Raw genomic sequence first — 14,002 nt, forward strand, 5'->3', positions numbered from 1 at the left:
ATTGCCCTCGAATGTTACCGATGGACCAAAATTAGGTGGTCTGGCTCAAGGAGTGATAAAACCTTCAGCATTCTTAAAATAACAGAGATTGTGACTTTCATCTTCTCTCTTTTATAATAGGAGTGTAAAAATGAATCTGAAATATACCATGCAATATTCTTGGGTTGCAGCACCAGCGCATGGTATATTATATCTTTTTTAAGTCATCAGAAATCTTGGTCAGATGGCCATTGGTCAGATTTCATGAGGCATAACGTGGCAACGAGGTTGTAATTCAGGGTGTGTCTTTAAATAAACACTGAACAAATGCAAGCAGTGGCAGTGACGCGCTTTAATGCAGGGATCCCACCTGCCGGGTTTCACATTTCCTGTCTGTGCAAGTCACAGTACACTCAGTGGATTAACATCATTCACGCACGCGCACACACACACACACACACACACACACACACACACACATACACACACACAGTTTCACTGGGTCTATGCCACATCGCCTAGTGGCGGTACCATCTGTAGAGACGCCGCCCACCACCACCCTTTGAGCCCTCCCCTCTCAGTGAAGATGGGATGAAACAACCACTGGTTGAGAATAACCCATGACTCCAATAAACGTGTAAACACCAACCTACAGCCCTGTCACCTCACAGATCCAACCTCCAATACTGATCTACCCTGTTACCCAAAAACACCCACACACTCTATCAGTCACCACAGGTCTAGCCCTGACCTAGTGGAGTTCTACTACCCTGTTATTGGCGCCCAATCGAAGAGCCACCTTGCAAGCCACTTTTCAACACACAAAACACAGATCCACTTAAAGGGATATTCCACCATTTGGGGAATTACACTCATTTTTAGCTCCAGCCAAGCATAGATCATTGAATCTGATTAGACCATTAGCTACTCGCCTGCTAGCGTTTAAAAGTGACTAAGATTTCCGGTAATTTTCCTATTTAAAACTTGTCTGCTGACACTGTTAGCCTAGCATAATTCACTGGACGTGGGTTAGCTGATAGCTATTGCTTATTGGTGTGTTCCTTTAAAGCCGGATTATATATCCAGTCACAAAGTATAGCTGGACTCTTTAAACATATCTGTGCAATGACTGCTTTGCAGTTCAAGGTAGAATATATTTTGCCAATTTAGTCAAAATTTAGAAATGCTGTATACTTCAAAGTAGAATATATTTTGCCAATTTAGTCAACATTTAGAAATGCTGTATACTTCCAACTCAGTATAATGCACACACTTGGTGTCCATTCTTTAGCTGGACTCCTTAAACACATCTGTGCAAGGACTGCTTTGCAGTTCAAGGTAAAATATATTTAGCCAACATTTAGAAATGCTGCATACTTCCAACTCAATGTAACGCACAGACTTGGTGTTTGTGCTATTCATAACGTACAACCCAGGTTTTTACACACATGCATTGCTATGTATTAAAAAGCAAAAAATAAATGTAGTGGTATAAATAAATAAAGGGCCTGACTGACATAGCATACTGAGAATGACGGAATGAGCTCACTAAAGGGCATAGGGACAACATTCCAAAAGCTTAACTGCACGGCTGCTGTCACTTTTTACGGCCATCTTAGTCTATACCTGATCCTTATTCACTTGGGTGCCATCAAGGTTTTATGTCAATGCCAAGGGTGGTCCAGACAGCTTCTTGGTTTCTTTCTCCTTCCATGAACGACACCATAACAGATAAAAGGAGCTCATAAAGGTTAAGTCATTTATCTTGTGCACTGACATAAATCTCATTTTCATTCATCTGAATCACATTAAGATAATGAAACTTTTACAGCCTTGACAAATGTTCAAAGTCAGCAAATCTGAGAGGCGCATCTTGCAGTATGTTACATAATCTCAATGAAGGAAATAAGGGTGACTACGCCCCCATGTGGATTCCAGCAAATACTCCTCCTGCCAGTTGCATTCTGACTGCCACGTAAAATTGAACAACCTTAGAACCTACAGGTTATATATATCAATCACCACCTTTCGTAATAAAAATCCTACCTGTTACAACATAACCATAGTACCACTCCCCATGGGCATAGCTCTGCAATTTAGTATAACAACTACATAGATAACCCATGTTGTAAAAACGATGTCTGCCTCCTCAAACAATACTGATCTCAGACAATCTCATCTGTGATAACCCAGATGTGTTCCAAAACAATCGCTCCCTATTGCAACATAGCCCCTTCCCCTTCAAACATGTGCTGAATTTGTGTACCTGTGGGGAGAAAGCTTGTGGACTTAAGTATTTTTGGGACTATAGTATTGATGTATTGTGTGTGTGTGTGTGTGTGTGTGTGTGTGTGTGTGTGTGTGTGTGTGTGTGTGTGTGTGCGTGTGTGTGTTGCAGGTTTGATAGTGTTTCTGGGTATGATGTTCGGTGCATTCGTATGGGGCGGTCTGGCTGATAAGGTGGGACGGAGGAGGTGTCTGATTGTTGCCCTTGCCATCAACTGCATCTTCGCCTTCCTGTCATCCTTCGCTCAAGGATACGGATTCTTCCTCTTCTTCCGACTCGTCTCCGGCTTTGGGTACATATTTATTGTGTGTGTGCATATATGTGTGTGTGTTTGTGTGTGTGTGTGTTTTAAGCTCTGTGACTGTACAAAACAAATCAGATACAGTCAGACACAGGCAACTTATAAACAATGGGCCTGTCCGAAACGGAAAGTGTCTTAGAAGGCAGCATTTTATAGAAATATTTGATTTGGACATGCCTTAATATATAGTATAAGTATATATACTCTTTTGATCCCGTGAGGGAAATTTGGTCTCTGCATTTATCCCAATCCGTGAATCAGTGAAACACACTCCACACACAGTGAACACACAGTGAGGTGAAGCACACACTAATCCCGGCGCAGTGAGCTGCTTGCAACATCAGCGGCGCTCGGGGAGCAGTGAGGGGTTAGGTGCCTTGCTCAAGGGCACTTCAGCCGTGCCTACTGGTTGGGGTTCGAACCGGCAACTCTCCGGTAACAAGTCCAAAGCGCCTTAATGCCTCGCTGCCACCAAACGCTACCTTAGAAGGCAGCCTTTTCACCGTTTTGGACACTGTTCTCTGTTTATTTATGTTTATTTGACAGGGACAATGCTCAATATATACAGTAATTGGGCCAGATTATAGCCACAAGGCTAATTTACATCTGTTGTCATGTGTTCACTGCCAATGTTCTATTTGCCGATTTACTGTCTCCAACTATCAATTTGACCAATTGCTGTGCCTACAGTATTTATCTAACTCACAGTATTTATCTAACTCAGTGTCTCAAGCTTTGTGTTCCTTCTCAATTAATCCCAGAGGACCAATACAACAGTGGCTCACTGGACCAATGTGTGAAACTACTCTAGTATTTTACTGAACAGCCTCACACAAGGAGTTAGTATTGCAGTAATAAAACCCTGGAGCACAGGTAACCACATAAAGATGTGTGTGTCTGTCTGTGTGTTTGTGTTTGTGTGTGTGTGTGTCTGTCTGTGTGTGTGGTGTGTGTATGTGTGTGTGTATGAATCTGTCTGTCTGTCTATCTGTGTGGTGTGTGTGTGTGTGTGTTCCTCAGGATCGGGGGCTCAGTGCCGATCGTGTACTCGTACTTCTCGGAGTTCCTGCAGATGGACAAGCGTGGGGAGCACCTGAGCTGGCTCTGCATGTTCTGGATGGTGGGAGGCATCTACGCCTCCTTTACCGCCTGGGGCATCATCCCTCGCTACGGTAACTACCATCCACACCTTTATCAGCTCTTACAATCTCATAGGCTCCTGTTCCAACCTCCCAAAGCAAGGCATTTTTACAACGATGCTTGTTTGTAATAATAATAATTCAGCAACAATACACAAAAGATTGTAATTTATAATGTCATGTTGTTGAAGTGAAATATAATATAGACCCAAGCCACAATCAGAATCAGAATCAGAATCAGAATCACAAGACCAGAGTGACCAATACACAAGACCAGAGTAGCTATAGACATCTAGTAACCCTGAGCCACTGTAAAACTACATTAACCCTGCCTATCCTTCTGCTCCCCCAAGGCTGGGGCTTCAGCATGGGCACAGAGTTCCAGTTCCACAGCTGGAGGGTGTTTGTGCTGGTGTGTGCCCTGCCTGCCATCTCCTCCCTCATCGGCCTCACCTTCATGCCTGAGAGCCCACGCTTCCTGCTGGAGGTCAGACTACTAGCGTTCGTTAGATGGTTGGATGATTGCATGATTGGAACGAGTGATTGATTGGATGAATGAATGTAAAAATGCATGCATGCATGCATGAATGAGTGCATGAGTGAGTGAGTGAATGGATGAATGAGAGGAAGAGAGAATCAATTCGGGTGTTTGGAAGTTTTCCAAACTATAACAGCTTGCAGTGGCAGTGATTGTGATCCGCTATACTGTCTGTCCGTCTGATTGTGCAGAGTGGCAAACATGACGAGGCGTGGATGATCCTGAAACAGGTCCACGACACCAACTGGAGAGCCAAGGGTGAACCCGAGAGAGTATTCACCGTGAGTGCCATTAAAAAAACAAACAGAAGAAAATGCCAACACAACATCCCCAAAAACTGCATCTGCTGATTGCCAGCTGCCCCCCTGAACGCTCCTGAGTGACTTACCGTTTTGACTCAACACAGGTGTCCCATATTAAGACCCCAAAGACCCAGGAAGATGAGTTCATCGAGATCCAGAGTGCAACGGGAACAGCCTTCCAGAGATGGATCGTACGCACTTTAACACTGACCAAGCTGGTGAGGCCTGCAGAATTCCTCAAGTGGCAATAATAAAGCATGACGAAAAATAAACATACTGTACAGTATGCCTTGACCTGTGATAATGATTAAAAATGACCACTTCCTCTGGAATAACCCTTCCCTCGCCCCTCCAGGTGCTGAAGAATGTTATATCACTACTGGGTCGGGAGCTCCGACTCAGTACTCTACTGATGGCCATCATCTGGTTCACCATGGCCTTCAGGTAAACAACCTTTTCCAACGATTCAGCTTTGGCTGGGGGTTGACCTACAATGGACCGGGGTCTCTCCCAGCAGAAGTCTACAACTCTCATCTTCTTAGCAGCACAGAAACCGCATATAAGCACTTAATTAGCTTACATGGATGGGAAAGGATTTACTAACTATTCAGATACATCACTCACTCTCACAAGCTTGTGGAGAGTGAATGTGCAATATATTTCTAAAGATTTTTTCTACGATAATATTAAAACGTTCCATATATATAATAATAAGGTACTCCTTCATAAATGTCCAGACACAATGCACTTATATGAAGTGGTTAAAGCAATCTATAAATGGACCGTTTTAATATAGTGAAAAAGACATTTACTGCTGAAAGTGGAGTGAGCCTACATACAGGGTGCCAGGGCAATTTGTTAGGGAAGGTGAGGGATCAATGTCTTGGCCGAGGGCAGGGCAAACTGGGATCGAACTTGGAACACTTTGCTACAGCATGTTCCCTATGGAACTTGGAACACTTTGCTACAGCATGTTCTCTATGGAACTTGGAACACTTTGCTACAGCATGTTCTCTATGGAACTTGGAACACTCTGCTACAGCATGTTCTCTATGGAACTTGGAACACTCTGCTACAGCATGTTCTCTATGGAACTTGGAACACTTTGCTACAGCATGTTCTCTATGCTGGTGCTTTGACTGCCAGTTTCCCAATTCAACCAGAGACTTTCTAATGAGGAGACACAGCACTCAAAGAATCCATAGCATAGGGTAGTATAGTATAGTATCCATGTATAGGGTTAGTTTGTAACGCCAATAGGGCAGTAGTCTTTATACATATCCCGCCCTTCCAGCATTCCTCCTCATTCACATGAATAGGAAAATAGCTGCTGATAACTGCCCAAACTGTGTTGCAAGATGGCCACCGAGTGGGGGGACTTGCCTTAAACGCACTTTAATTCAACCCCCTGATGCACTGGAATGCCTGTGTGAAACTACAATTATTTCAGGGTGATTAGACCAATGTGTTAACTCTCTCTAATTGCTGTCTCTAACTGTGTTGTTTTTGGAGAAGCAAAGAGAGGATGAATTCAATGCCATCTGTTATGAATAAGTGTAAATCTGTTTTGTTTCAGTTATTATGGGCTATCGGTGTGGTTCCCCGACATGATCAAGCACCTGCAGAACGAGGAGTACGAGTCCAAGCTGAAGGTGTTCCACCGGGAGAAGGTGGAGAACTTCCACTTCAACTTCTCACTAGAGAACCAGGTCCACAAGGAGGGGGAGTACATACGAGACAAGTACGTTAGACAAGGACATGTGTGAGAAGCTCTTAGGGCAGTGGCTCTGAGACAGTGTTGTTTCTCACCTTCCTCTTCCTACTGATTTCCTCTCAGGTTCATTCGCATTGAAATGAAGTCTGTGAAGTTTGAAGATTCACTGTTTGAAGACTGCACTTTTGAAGACATCCGATCAACAGACACCATATTTGAAAACTGCACCATCAGAAACACATTATTCTATAACACAGGTGTGTGTGGTTAGTGTTACCGATTGTCAGTGGTCTTTGGTCATTGTTACAGATATAGCGAAGGAGGAAGCAAATTAATTGAAAAAACAATGGCTCATTCATGCTTTCTGAGTGATACACTGACAAAATCAAAGTGTCAGGAACAACCACTACACAAGAAATAGCAATGCCAAAGAGACAGCACAGCTAAATGACTTTTTCAAGGCACTGATGACACATGAAAGAAAACATAACCTAAGAGAATTCCACGTCAGGTTGTTTAAGCTTAAAGCATCACTAAAGAAGCTGTGCTCTCTCCCTCTACAGTTGAAAAGTGCAATAATAAATTAACTAAATGTGCGTCTGCAACATACTATAAACATAACTCCGATACAATATAGAGGGAATGCACTGACAGCAGTCTGTATTCCTGTAAGTAGCAGCTGTTTTCCATTTCCATTTTGCCCTATTAAGAGTTTATGTGCCATTAAAATTATTTTTGAATGTAAAAAACAAATCTTTAGGGGGGCTTTAATGCCCAAAACCTTAACACTCGGTTAACCGTACCACTTCCAAAGACTAAAGGGGAAGAGACATCTCACCTCACTGTAGAGGCTTTGTGATGTTTGGTTGTGTGCAGGCAGAGACTACAGACATAGATACACATGGTAAAACTGACATTGATGACAAATTCTTAACATGTGCAAGCAGTGCCCTGCATCTTGAATAGCACAGAATACGTACCAGTTGTTGAGCTGGAGTTGTTTATACCACAACATGTCAGGTGCAATTCTGCCACCATCAGGATTCACTGAATAGAACAGAATAGAACAGATTCACTCAAGTAGGCAGAGGTCTCCAAACATACTGTCCCTATACACAGTTTGAACTGAATGATAATAATGATTTTAGGTTACACTTTACTTGACAGTGTCTACATTAGAGTGGCATGACACTGTCATGAACATGTCATAAATTTATAAAGAAGTCATAAACATTTATGACAAAACACTTCTGTTATTAAGTGTCATTTGGATTTTGTCATGACAAGTTAGAGGTTAGGATTAGAGTTAGGGTTCATGTGTCATGACAGTGTCATGCGTTCATGACATATGACATAATACTGTCAAGTAAAGTGTTACCTGATATTCTTACTGCCCACATATCAATTTGTTCCTGTGTGTGTTAAATAATAACATATTTAACACTTTGCAATCATTGTTTTTTGATAGGGAAGAAATATAAAAGTGTCATGTCAGACTATACCTCAAAACAGCCTGTCTGGCCTCAGATTCCAGATTGTTCAAGAATGTAGAGAGATCCTTGAGGAGCTTTTAACTCAGTGTTCGTGTAAGTGCTGAGAGAGTAACACCTGGAGAACAAACTGAGTTATTACATGAAATGTAATTCATTCAAAGAGAACATAACAGCACATCTTATGACAATCAAATATATTACTGTATCTTGTAGACTTGTGGGAGGAGAAGTTCATTGACTGCAGAATGGAAAACTCGACCTTTGAACACAACAAGAGGGGCTGTCACCTGGACAGTGACGATGAAAATGATGTCCTTATCTACCTGGTCAGCTTCCTTGGGAGTCTGGCAGTGTTGCCAGGCAACATCATATCTGCCCTGTTCATGGATAGGATTGGAAGGATCAAGCTGATTGGTGGGTTAAGCTAAATGTCTGTGACATAGTATTTCTATGCCATGATTGGCATTGTTCATTCCATCTTTATTATGACAAGATTTGTACCTTAATATGACCTCTACAAAGCCAATTTGATGGTAAACAAACTTGTAATAGGGGAATCGCTCACCTAGCATAGCCATAGAGCATAGCCGTAGCACTGAGAGAACCAGCAATGCAACTTCAAGAATTGTCGACCCGAAGACATCTCGCGAGAATCGTGAAACATGACCTTGTCATTAGATATATCTCTTTGGAGATCGTTTTTGCCTGTTGTTAGTCCTATGCCTCCACAACAAAAGCATTTCCATTGTATACAGGAACAAGTCGGCAAAGTAAAATATAAATATATCACGACCCTAGGGGGTGCTCTAGAGTCGGCAAAAATACCTGAAACTGCATAGTATACCTTTAAAATGGCGTCTACCCCTTTCCCTCTCACCAATCCTCACATTCCCTTCCCTCCACTTCCTTCCCTCTTTCCCGCTGTCTTTCTCACCCTGCCTCCTGTCACCCCACAGGTGGCTCAATGCTTATCGCCGCAGGCTGCACCTTCTTCCTCTTCCTGAGTTTCAGTCAGGCGGCCATCATCGCTTTTCAGTGCCTCTTCTGTGGGGTCAGTGTGGCCGCCTGGAACGGCATCGAGGTCATCACCGTGGAGCTCTACCCCGCCTCCAAAAGGTACCGCTGCCGCTAAGGTTACACTGAAGATAGGTCAGGTCACATGGAATGGAAAGCACTGACTGACAGGTGAAGCTTCAGTGATGTCACTTCCTTGGCCTAATTGGTAGAAGGTGCACCTGTCCTTCAATCTTGGCTCACAATTAGTTAGGCCTTCTGAGGAGCAGAGGCCCATAATTACCTCTGGTGTTTTTGGCAAAATGGGAGTCCTTGGGGTGTGGCATTTGGACTGTGTTTTAGAACTTACTGTAGATCAACCACCACAAAAGAAAAAAATAAAGTAGAACAAAACTGAATGAATGAGAAGAACTCAGCTTGAGTTAGCTAAAGCTACAGCATTTGGAGCACTAAGAGTAAGCCCAGAGCTGGCCTGAGGCATAATCGAACTAAGCGGCTGTTGGGGCCCCCCAATCGTGAAAAAAAGTGTACTGGTGGGTGAATTTGGTCAACTAGCTACCAGCCACTGTGGAGTTAGCATAAGACTGTGTGTGTGTGTGTGTGTGTGTGTGTGTGTGTGTGTGTGTGTGTGTGGGTAACACTTTACGGTAAGGGTAAATGATAATTCATGAATTCATGCATTAATTAATTAATGATTTATGTATTACTTCATTCCTTAATATCTCATGAATCATCAGGAATTCACAGTCTGTCATTCATGACCTCATACATGAACAGCACATTACCATTAACATTAGGTACGGTGGGCACATCATTATGAATTATGATTTATTAAGCATGATCATGATTTTTTTTTTTTCTGCCAAAAATGTGGTCATCACTGCTCAAATTCTGATTTGAACACAACTTTGCAGTTCTCTAAACACATGGGCCACAGACATGATGAGCTCATGAGCAATTAACCTTAAATTCATGTAATCATGATAATCATGCTTAAGAAATCATAAATCAAAATGATGTACCCACCATGCCTAATGTCTTGGTTGATGTGTTGTTCATGCATGAGGACATGAATGAGGGATTATGAACTCATGTCAATTCCTGATGATTCATAAGATCTTCATTAGCCTAGAAATCTAGACGCACCCTAGCGGCAGCAAATTACATTTGCTTCCAGGGCTAGTCTAGCAACTCTCCGTTGGCTTGTGAGCTCGAAAAATTAAACTTCTATCAGGCCAATCAAATCGTGTAGAGTCGTTAGGCGGGCTTAACATAATGATTGATGGCAGAGTTGCAACGATTTGGCTTGAATTTCCTGCTACTTGAAAACAAAGAAGATGGATGTTGCTGTTGGCCAACAGTGTGACACGAGTTAAGCTTGTTTTAAGATGGCAAAAGTTTGAACTAGCCAACTAGCTCCGCTGGTGGGAAAACGCATGGGACTCAGCGCTGTCCTATTGCGTGCAGAGGGAATTTGAAAGACAACCGATTATCCCGTCCCTCGGACTGAGCACTGCGAACGGTGAGTGCCCAGACCCTACATTTTAATGTGGGTCTGGCTCATCAGGCTAGATCTTCATAAGATTCATAAAGGAATGAAGTAATGCATAAATCATGAATTAATTCATGCATGAATTCATGATAATTCATGTACCCTTACCGTAAAGTGTAACCGATGTGGGGTTTCCCCATGCTTGCCAATTTCATACTGATTCCAGCTTCACCTCCATCTCTGTCCTTCTGGTTTCAGAGCCACAGCGTTCGGTGTCCTCAACGCTCTCTGCAAGCTTGCCGCCATCCTGGGAAGCTCCATCTTCGCCTCGTTCGTGGGCGTCACCAAGATCGTCCCCATCCTGCTGTCCTGTGTGGCGCTGGTGTGCGGTGGCTTGGTCGCCCTAAAGCTCCCGGAGACCAGGGAGAAGATCCTGCTGTAGGGGAAGCCACTCTGGGACTGGGGACGGGGGGGCATTGGGGGAGAGGCCTCGGCCTAGCAGAGACGCACACGGCCATGCCACCGAGGGTTTTACTTTGTGTGTGTTTTTTTGTAAGCAAGAATCCACCATGCTTTACAATCACCCGTCCAAGGCCAGCCCCAAAGCCCTGACCCCATCCCTGACCCCATCCCTGACCCCATCCCTGACCCTGATTGTTTTACTAACACCAGTCAGGCTGCACCAGAGCTTCTCTAATCACCGCTCTAATAAACAACTCTCACTGCTGAATGACCTCTGCCTTTCACCCCCTCTTTTTTCCTACCTTCTGGGACCAACTGACCATTGACAAACACCCCCCACCCCACCCACTCTCTCCCCACCAACCCCTGTCATTCTCCTGCATCTGGCCCCCTAGAACAGATATGGAAAAGTTATAATTTAATGTTTCTCAGTTGTTATACAAGACGACACCATCGGAGAGGAAGTGTTCATTTTGTTTTGTCCGATGGACGCACAAGTGAGTATGCATTTGAATGCCTCAGCTTGTCATAATTAGTAACCCATCCACCGTGTACTCCAGAATTTCTCTAGTGCCATTGTGGTGTATCAGAGAGAGAGAGAGAGAAGCGCTCAGACTGCAAGTGCTTGTTTGTTATCTCCAGTCCTGCAGCTACTACACTGACTATATTCCTTACCCTCCTCATGCTAAGATCACCACATCTTCCCTTGTTGCTTTCTCATCCTCGTCCTGCTTTTAGTTCCTGATGCGCTTTCTCCTCATCTACTGCTAGATGTTTGTTGTGTGTTATCCCATCTGGTTGCACTGTATGACACAACCACGCTACTGGTCCCCCTGAAACCTGCAATACTGTGTTGGTGTGCCTGTATGTCCACTAGCGGATGAAAGTGTGAATCCACTCACCACTGAAGAGGAGTCATGCGTATTTCACATGCACAGTACCTTTAAGCTTTAACCAGTGCTCCATGTACAGTACACCTGTTTGCCCTCAGGAGGAAATGAGCCCCCCCCCCCCCCAACATTGCATTACCGGTATATGTTTCATATTTATGTTTCACTCTGTGATATAGGGTGACACAAATGAGTGGGTGCAGTGTTTGTTTGTTTGTTTGTTTTTGGCTGTGGTCGCAATGCCACTGAAGTCTACTGTCTCGGTTGTGACAGACCGTGGCGGGATTGAGTGCGTCCTTGGCGCACATCGCTGTCCGTGGCTGTGTGGCGTGAGTTGCATGTGTGTTCCTTATCAGGTGATATGTTTATGTGTCTTCTTCTTTCTTCTTCTTCTTCTTCTTCTTCAGTGTCGTCCAGTTTCCAAACAGTCTGTCTGAATGATCTTTGATGTGTGTCACTCTGTAAATACATGAGTCTGATTGTTGTCTTAGGGAAAAAGAATAACACAATCTCTTTTGTTTAGACCTGATGTTCATAAGCTCTTCCTATGTCAAAAGCTTTCGAGACAGTCTTCAGGAAATAACTGTATATAAGTATATATATTCCACAGTTGACATAAAATCATTCCATTCCATAGGCTTGGTTCACATGAACAGCATCATTTCAGAGGCATTTTCTTCCATTTGTCTGGCAAAGCACCTGAAATGAATACAGGCATTTGGCACAGCTTATATTATCTATCAACTCACAGTCAAACTCACAAGGATATACAAAGAGCTGTTCAAATGATTGCCATTGAGAGTGAAACATTTATTTCGGAAAGGGAGTTATTTGTCTGTCATTATTTATCACCTTGTGTGTCAGTAAGACTATTATGGTTGACATGCGGATTCTTGACTCAACCAAAGTTAACAACACAAGATCTTTAGGAAAGTGAATCCTTTACTGTAAGACTGCTTTGCACTGAACAACATTATATGCACTACATTCTCAGCACTGTCACTAAATGTACTTTTACCAGTTCACACAAGACATCTCTATAGACTCTTCCACATGGAAATGGCAGGGCATCATATGTGCTTGTGTCTCTCTACGTAAGCCTTACTGACCTGCAGAGGCAGTGGAGTGGCAGGCATTGTTAGGGCGCTTTCATACCTGGCTCATTAAATCAGAACATTTAGCATTTCCCCCAAAGATCGGTTCGATTGGGTATTTGTGAAAGCAGCAATCGCTCTCTGTTTCGGACTGAGAACGCCTGGAGGAGGTGGTCTCGGCTCGTTTCCAATCGAACTCCAGAGTGGTTTGATTTTTGATTTGGAACAAAATAGGTATGAAAGAACCCTTAGACACACATCTGATAAGACAATTGTATCAAGTGGGACAGCTTATGAATTCAGGCCTAATGTTTCTTCCCTTCAATTAGCTTGTGTCTGCATTGTTGTGAGAAGAAAGACATAAATTATTGTTTTTTAAATGTATATCTATATGTGTGTATATTTTAATTTACAGAAAACGTCTAAGTGTCAATGGAATGAAAAATGTCTCTGTTTGTTTCCTTGTTCTGTTGGTTTTGTTTGTGACTGTTAAATGAATAAATAAACAACTGAATAATATGAAATCAAATGAAATAAATGACCTTTGTGCATGAAACCTTTTAACACTGATACATGTAGTGTTTATAAATGCAAGTTCAATAAATGCAGCCCTGGTCACGTAGGCCTACTGTCTGCCAGGGAGGATTAAGGACTGGGTTGGGAGGTGAAAGATGTAACATCAGTGTGCCTGAGGTTGGTTCTCTTACATTTGGTTGAGACAGGACATGTTTTGTTTGTATGCTTTGTGTTGGTTTAAACATAGGCAGCATTCATGGATTCCCAGTTGTCCCCGTACCGATGTTGCAGAGATGCCTGGAATAGTTGGTAGTGTGAAGAGGACGAGTGCCAAAAGAGAGAAAGAAAGAGTGTGTCACTCACCTGGGATGGGGAATGGTGAGCAGGGTAAAGTAGGGTGGCGAAAGATCTACAGAAAATGAATGGCACAAGCTTATTAATGACATATTTTCAACTTCAGTCAGTAACTCATTCAGTAATGCTGTAAACCATATATTATTAAGATTGATTGATTAACCATTCAAGGTACAAGGTACAAGGTACAAGGAAGTTTATTGTCACATGCATATAGTTACTGGAAGTAAGAAATGCTGTGAAATTATGTCTGGTGTCAGCCTATTTGTGCAAAGTTGGGGGGGTAAAAAGTGCAGTAGAAGAGGGGTTTAGTAGATTAAGTGGCAAGGGCTGCATAAAAAAGGTGGGGGAGGATTGGGATTGGGTGGGGGGCACCAACAAGGAGCATTCATACAAGTGTCAGAATTTCGTGCTCTTATTGATAACA

General features: G+C 43.0%; 1 protein-coding gene across 2 annotated transcripts in view; it reads left to right on the forward strand.

Moving 5' to 3' along the window:
- The window catches only part of sv2bb (synaptic vesicle glycoprotein 2Bb), a 54,515-nt gene extending 41,286 nt beyond the window's left edge, over window positions 1-13,229 (forward strand). For both annotated transcript variants that reach the window (XM_042110786.1, XM_042110784.1), the window contains exons 3-13: window positions 2,378-2,558; window positions 3,588-3,739; window positions 4,060-4,193; window positions 4,436-4,525; window positions 4,651-4,764; window positions 4,902-4,990; window positions 6,123-6,287; window positions 6,384-6,517; window positions 7,967-8,167; window positions 8,710-8,869; window positions 10,518-13,229. In XM_042110786.1, coding sequence (XP_041966720.1) covers window positions 2,378-2,558; window positions 3,588-3,739; window positions 4,060-4,193; window positions 4,436-4,525; window positions 4,651-4,764; window positions 4,902-4,990; window positions 6,123-6,287; window positions 6,384-6,517; window positions 7,967-8,167; window positions 8,710-8,869; window positions 10,518-10,701 — 1,604 coding nt within the window. In that variant the 3' untranslated portion in view covers window positions 10,702-13,229. The remainder of the gene's footprint in view (window positions 1-2,377; window positions 2,559-3,587; window positions 3,740-4,059; window positions 4,194-4,435; window positions 4,526-4,650; window positions 4,765-4,901; window positions 4,991-6,122; window positions 6,288-6,383; window positions 6,518-7,966; window positions 8,168-8,709; window positions 8,870-10,517) is intronic.
- The last annotated feature ends 773 nt before the right edge of the window (window positions 13,230-14,002 follow it).

This window comes from Alosa sapidissima, chromosome 11, assembly GCF_018492685.1.
Source record: "Alosa sapidissima isolate fAloSap1 chromosome 11, fAloSap1.pri, whole genome shotgun sequence".
In the NCBI taxonomy this organism is placed as follows: domain Eukaryota; kingdom Metazoa; phylum Chordata; class Actinopteri; order Clupeiformes; family Clupeidae; genus Alosa; species Alosa sapidissima.